This window comes from Castor canadensis, chromosome 16 (assembly GCF_047511655.1).
Source record: "Castor canadensis chromosome 16, mCasCan1.hap1v2, whole genome shotgun sequence".
Lineage (NCBI taxonomy): Eukaryota > Metazoa > Chordata > Mammalia > Rodentia > Castoridae > Castor > Castor canadensis.
Genome location: NC_133401.1, coordinates 15,962,564 through 15,969,520, shown reverse-complemented (window position 1 = coordinate 15,969,520; position 6,957 = coordinate 15,962,564). Strand labels below are relative to the sequence as shown.

Below are 6,957 nucleotides of genomic sequence, written 5' to 3'. Positions count from 1 at the left end.
GAGTGACCCCACTGTGTGATGGCAGAAAGTCCATCCTCACTGTCACTCCAGTACAAAGAGGCCACATGGTCCCGTTGCCTAGGACCTGACCCTGAGCAGTGGCCCGCCACACTCTCAGCCTCACGCTGCACGTCAGCCTGCTAGGGGAGGCAAACACCCACCATCCCCGCCCCCCCTACCCCCGTCCCTCCCAATGTGGTGGAAGAGGCAATGGTTCCTAGGTTTTGGGGTCCACTAGCCTGCAGGAGAAAAGGTGCCCGCTCTCAGGTGATGCCCTCTTTGCCAGCCTTCAATCTGGGGTGCCTCTTATATGGGTGAGGACACCCCTCTAGCAGTCTGATGGAGGAGGCCTCTTGACCCTGGCTTAGGTCATCAGTTTGAGGGAAGAAGAGCCCCATGTGGGGACCCTCCAGTCCAGTCAGGCGGAAGAGACACACGCCCTGTGTCTCCCGTGCCTGTGGAGGGGGAGAAGACCCCCTTTGGACGCCCCTGTCTGAAGAGCCCCCATCCCTTGGCCTGGCCCGCACACTCACGGGCCACCTGCAGCTCCAGCTCCAGCGTGTCGGTCTTGCCCTGCAGCGTGACGGTCTTGAGCGTGTAGCGGCCGGCGTCTGTGAGGTTCAGCTTCTGCACAAGCAGCGAGCAGTTGGCGAAGCCCACCTCCCGGCCCGTGTGCGCGGGGCCCGCGATCCAGGTCCCCGATGGCAGCTGGCTGAGCAGCCGGTTGGGCTCAGACACAGGCCCGCGGTACCAGGCATACACCAGCAGGTCCTTAGGGTAGCCCTGGACCGTCAAGGTCACATCCTGGCCCTCCATGGGCTTGGCCGGCACAGGCACAATCATCGTGGTGACAGCTGCCGCTGGGGAGACAGCGAGGGGCCAGGTGAGCTGGGGCTGTCCGAGCATGAAGTCCCCTTCTGTCCCCAGTTCACTGGTGCCTCACCCAGCTGGACTGGCGCTCCCTGTGCGGGTGCTGGGGGGGGGGGAGACCCAGGATGGTGGCGACTCTGTGGTGCTTGGATCTTGATCTGTGGCTCAACCCTGCCTGCCCCTATAGGCTAGGAATCTTTGGGGGTGTCTCGCTTGTCAAACTAAAAGTTTGACCCTAGAGGGTCACAGGCCGTGTCTCCCCCATCAGATTGGAAATTCCAGAACATGGGGGCCGTGTCTCCCCCATCAGATCCCATCACGCCTCTCTCTCAGGTCAACTGACCCCAGAATGTGGGGTCTCCAGCTCCCCGGTCAGATCGAAAGAACTTAGATTAAGCACCCCTACAAGGTGGGGGACCCCAGTCTCCTCCATCAGAATTGGAAACTGCAGAGTTTTGGAGTGGATCTCTCTAAGCAGATTGGGGACCCCAGAAGCCGGGGTGGGGGAAGAGGACATTTCTGACTCAATGGATTAGAAATTCCTAGACAGTGGGAGGGGCCGGTACTCCCCATCAGACTGGGAGTACAGTCACCGAGAAGGTGACAACCGTGTCTCCCCCATCAGACTAGGCGCAGTCACATTTCCTCAAGACCTTGGCTCCCCATCTGGATGGCATTCTCCCGGCTGGGTCTCCTCTCTCTGACTGGACTGTCACTGAGGGTGGGTCTCACGTCCCACCCATCACTTCCTAGAAGCCTCTTCTCTTTGACTGGAAGCTCCTTGAGTAAGGCGGAGAGGGTGTTTCCTGTGCCAGAACCTTCTCCCCAGGGACAGAGGCCACAGCTTGCTGACAGTTGGAGAGGCCCTCGGGGTGTCGTCTCTGCCCTCTGTACGTACCTGCACACCTTGGACACCCCCATGGTGACTCACACAGCTGGGGCTCGGAGTGGCCCCTGAGGACATCTGGTCTACCCCGTCTCCTGCCGAGGCCCAGGTAGGTGGTGGAAGGCACACTTACCTCTGTGGCCGCCATCTCTGCTCTGAGTGAAAGACTTTCCCCCCTTGGGATGAGACCCAGCCTGTGAGTGGAGGGAAGGAGGGAGGGACATTTCCACTGTCCCCTGGGGACCAAGTCCCCTTGGGAAGGAGCTTAGTTGGAACTAATAGGGCCTTCATGCTCAAAGCCACTTCCAGGGGGACAATCAGTGTCCCCCGAGGACACTCAATGGCTCTGACAACCCAGCTGTCTGCAGTGCCCCCAGCGCCCGGGTCATTTTAGGGCAGAGGCAGGAAGATGCCTCAGGCTGTGTTTTTCTGTTCCCCAACAATCGCCTGTGATTTCCCACTGGTGTCTGTCACCATCTGGGCCAGATGACCGTGTAATCTACTTGGCAGCAGAGAGAGTCAGCTGTCTGTGAGGCAGGAGGTGGCTGTGCAAAGCCCTGACCAGCTGGTGGCTGGATGTAGGACAGGGGACATGGCGGGGCGGGGAGAGGATTTCTGTATGCTTTTCAACTCTGCCACCCCACCATGGGGACATGTGACCCATTTCTCTTCCCTCAAGGAAGAGGTGTCGGATTCTCCATTTGTTTTCTAGGTGACAGGCATCAACCATCTCCTTTTGCACCTGGATGAAGAGGGGACAAGCTGCGATGTCACTTTGTCACTTGGCCAGTGAATGGGCTGGGAAGCCACCAGCACTCATCTGCTGGGCAAGGGGTGGTCTAGCTGTCTGTCACAGACAGGAGGGTGGGGGTCAGGCTGGGGTGACTCACCAGACAGCTTGACCACCACAGAGGCTGATCCCGACAGCAGCGTCTTGGGGTTCTTTGAAATACACGTGTATGTCCCCTCTTGGGCCGCCGTCATTCCGCTGATGTTCAGGTGGTCTCCACCGTTCTTCAGGGCCCGACCATTAAAGGTCCACACGTACTCGGGCTCTGGGCAGGACCGCGACACGCACCACAGGGTGAAGGACGCGTTGAAGTCAACCTTGATGGTGCACCCCGTGCGCACCGTGGAGTCTTGGAGGATGGCCACGCGTTCTGGCCCAACTGTGGGGGCAGGAGGGAGAGACGCGGGGCAGTAGAGGGACAGGAAGCAGAGGCGGGGTCCCCTGGCCTGCCCACCACCAGCCTGCGTCCCTGGGACATTCCAGGGGGGAGGCGCTGGGCCTCCCACGTCCACCTTGGTCTCTAAGTTGCTCTAGGATCTCGACACTCCCCTCCCCGCCCTCCTTTTCTCATCTGTGAAAACAGTGTGTGGGGCCAGGTGACTTTTCAAGGTAGGAATGACATCTATGGCTATTTAGGTTAAAGGAAAAGTGATTTTTTTTGTTTTTTTCGGACAAGCCATTCTAAGAGTCTAGGATTCTAGGGCTTTAAGAGTCAATGCCGTGGTGCCTCGTGCCCGTAATCCCAGCTACCTGGGAGGCTGAGATCAGGAGGACTGAGGTTTGAGGCCAGACTGGGAAAATAGTTCATGAGGCCCCATCTCCAAAAGAACCAGAGCAAAGTGGACTGGAGATGTGGCTCCAGCGGGACAGCACTTGCTTTGCAAGTGCAAAGCCCTGAGTTCAAACCCCCGTCCCACTAAAGGAAAAAAATAAGTCAGTGCTTCTAGGTGCCAGGATTTGAAGATTCTTTCTTTCTTTCTTTTTGGTTCTAAGATTCTACAGGTGTCTAAAACTCTAGATTCTAAGATTGTTCCTGAGTCCTAGAGTCTCTGGCTGCAGGATTCTGGGGGGTTGTGGGATCTGTTTTTCCTACACCATTGACCCTTGGTACCCAGGGGATTCATTTTCTCAGGATTCCACACCGCGAGTCTGTGCCGTGGTTGTGGTTTATCACTTGGCGTTCTCTCTCACACCCATCACTCCCCCGCCCCCTTTCCCGTTCCCTCCCGAAGCCATCCACTCCTGTGTCCTTTCTCTGCCGGAATTGCTTGGCTTTTGTTTGTTTGTTTGTTTGTTTGTTTTGTTTTGAGACAGGATCTTGCTATGTAGCCCAGGCTGGCCTGGAACTCCCGATCCTCCTGCCTCTGCCTCCCAAGTGCTGAGATTACAGGCGTGCAGTGCCACGCCCGGCTGCAGAATTTGCTTCTGATTGAGGGACTACTCAATGTCAAGTGTGCTCTGTGGTTCTTTTAGGAAACAGGTCAAGTGTTCCTAACCCCAGCCTGCCCGCTGTGCCCACGGGCTTCCCGCTCCCAGCCTCAGTTTCCCCAGTTTGGGTGCCCGGTGTCTCTGGCAGCGCCAGGAGGACTCACAGTACACGGTCAAGTTGACGGGTTCACTGCGGCTGACGCTGACAGGGTTCCACACCTCGCACTGGTAGGCTCCCGCCTCCTCCCTGCGAACGCCGTGCCGGGTCACCCTCCGGCCGTCGGGGGACAGGCCAAGGCGGACAGGGACGGGCAAGGCATCGCCATTGAAGAACCAGCGGACCTCGGCCGGGCTGGCGCTGCTACACGTGAGGCGCAGGGTGTCTCTACGCTCCACCAGCTCCGTGTTGTTGGCTGTGACCGTGGGCTGGGTCAGGATCTCTGTGGGAGTGAGAGACACGGGGCGGGGGCCGGGCACCACCTGCTGGGAGGGCCTCCCATCCTTAGGCAAGATCTTGATGGTGGGACAAGGCTGGGGTGGGGGATAAAGAATGGGTATAGGAGGCAGGTGCAATCCTGGAAGCCATCCTGAAGGAGGTGAGTATCTTACTGTTATTTTAGGCTTTTCTTTTTTTGAGTTAAAATATCTTTTATTAGATTTTTTTTTTTTCTTTAAAGAAGGATCTAGAGGGAGATGGGGAGGTCCTACCAGGGCAGAGGGGACGTCAGGGGTGTCTCACCATAGACCTGCATGTGTCCGTAGCCCACCTCGGTCTGAAACTGCCTGTTGAGGGTCTGCAGGATGTAGGTGCCCGAGTGCCCCAGCAGGGCACCCCGGATGTCCAGGCTGCCGTCAGGGCGCACAGCCTCCCGCCCTGTGTGAGCGGGGCCGGGGGTCTCGTCCCCTGTGCTCACGATATAGCTGACCACCAGGTAGGTCAGGCTGAGCGTGGGTCCCGCGTACCAGTTGTAGGCCAGGAGATCCCCCGAAAGCCCGTGGACCATCAGGGTGACATTGTCCCCCTCTGCTGGCTTGGCGGGCTGGGGGGTGATGGAGATTTCTGCCCTCGCGTTCAGCATCAGAGCTGAGAAAGAGGAGCCAGGGGTTGGACAGGGAGGACTCGACCCATCCCCCATGTGCCAAGAGGAACGGACTCGTGCTCAGAGGGGACTTCCCCTGCCCGAGGACCTCAGTGTCCACCAGGTCAGGCAGCCCTCAGAGCCCCCGGCGTCTCAGCCACCTCGTCTTTCTTGGAGCCTATCTGTCGGTCAAGCCATGCGGGCAGGTGTTCTGCAGAGGTGGACTGGATGGACCGTGGCTACTGCTTTGCACACAGCAGGTGCATAGCAAGTGCTCAACGGAACAGAGTAGGACCGAGGGGGTTCCCTTGGAGAGGCAGCAGGCCGAGGCTTACAGAGATTACTCAGTTCATCCAGCCATGGATGGGGTTATTCTGTGACCCCCATCTTTTTGTTTTTTCCCACACAGGGACTGACTGTGTAGCCTAGGCTGGCCTAGAACTCATGCTCCTCCTGATTCAGCCTCCTCAGTGCTGGGATTACAAACGTGCCCCACTATGCCTGGTCCTATGACCCCATGTTAACTTTAGGACCAGCTCCAGGTCCTGACACCAAAGCCAGGATTCTGCCTTTGCCTCTCCAAGTGCCACCAAGGCAGAAAGCAGGGACGTGAGTCGTCACTCCACCCCTTTCCTTCTCCAATGAGCAAAAAAGCCCCAAACCCACAGAGCTGGTCTGGGCTGCTCGGGTTTGAATTGTATGTGGTTGTCTGGGATGGGTGGCTGTGGCACCTGTTCTGTAGGAAGAATTTCTAGGCCTGGCCTGGTTTCCCGTGTTTTCCAGGCTGAAAGAATGTGGCTGGCAGTGAGGAGGTGTGAGTCTGCCACTTTTTTTTTTTTTTTTTTTGCTGTGTCTCCCTGGTTGGTGACTTCACCTCTCTGAGCCTTGGTTTTCCTGTCTGTGAAGTGGGATCACGAGTGAGCTTCCCACCTAGGATGGATGTTAAGGTACACAGTAAGCACTAATCAGTGCTGCTTATTGGACCTTCAAATGACCTTGTCAGTTAGGCCTGTTTCATAGACAAGTCAGCTGAACCCGAGAATTGAATAGTGGCTCCATCCTGGGCAGACTTGATGCTGCCCAAGGCTTCTCTAGCTCCGTAATTGTTTGTCCCAGGGCCACAGTGGCTTCCTTGCCTGGCCGTAGGTGTCTCCAAAGTCCACCCTCCTGGCCTCTCTGGGTGACTGTCCCCATCCTGTCCCCACTGGTGTCTCTCGGAGGGGAAACTGTATCAGTGTGGGGCAGAGCTGCTCTCCCTCCTGGGCATGCTGGATTTGTGGCTCACACCTTCCTTCTCCCAAGCTGGGGTCCCTCCTGTCCCTCCCTGAGGCCCCCTGGGGGCCGAGGAGCTGGGGTGGGGGTCTTGCTCACCGCTGATGAGGAGCCAGCCGCACCGGGTCAGCGCCATCTTTCACGCCAGGCCGTTCTAGGAGATGGTCGTTGATGTCCCTTTCTGGTTGGGGCTTGGCTCCGTCTGCCGCTGGACCGGAGAGGGTTCGGCAATTTGGAGCCGGGGAGATCACCTGAATTTGGGAGGGATCGAGTCACCCAGGATCTGGGGCCACATTTGGGCACCAGGGTGGGTGTGGCGGGCACCGGCCAAGGGCCACGACCCGGTCAGGCCTCCAGGGGCAGCTGCCTAACCTTCTTTGTGCCAAAGTCCCTGATTTGGTGCTGTCAGGAGAGCCAGGTCACCGGGGAGGAGGGAGGAGGGACAGAGGAAGATTCCAGGGTTTTCTTCCTGACCACCCCACACCGCAGCCTCCCTGGGCATGGGGGGTCACGGTCACGGTCACAGAGGAATGAGCTCGGAAGCCCTGAGTGCTAGTTCTCAGAGCGGGACCCTTCGGTCATTACAGGTGTCATCTCAGTGGACGTCAGAAGGATCCTGTGAGGTTGGCCTT

The 6,957-nt window shown here is 58.0% G+C and overlaps 1 protein-coding gene across 1 annotated transcript; it reads right to left on the bottom strand.

Annotated features, from left to right (window-relative positions):
* Window positions 1–212: 212 nt before the first annotated feature.
* Ceacam16 (CEA cell adhesion molecule 16, tectorial membrane component) lies at window positions 213–6,554 on the bottom strand. The gene is made up of 5 exons (XM_020172919.2): window positions 6,425–6,554; window positions 4,714–5,058; window positions 4,139–4,414; window positions 2,647–2,925; window positions 213–860 (listed from the first exon to the last, which is right to left on the bottom strand). Exons 1-5 carry the CDS (start codon window positions 6,459–6,461, stop codon window positions 373–375), a joined length of 1,425 nt encoding a protein of 474 aa, XP_020028508.2. The 5' UTR covers window positions 6,462–6,554; the 3' UTR covers window positions 213–372.
* Between the last annotated feature and the right edge of the window lie 403 nt (window positions 6,555–6,957).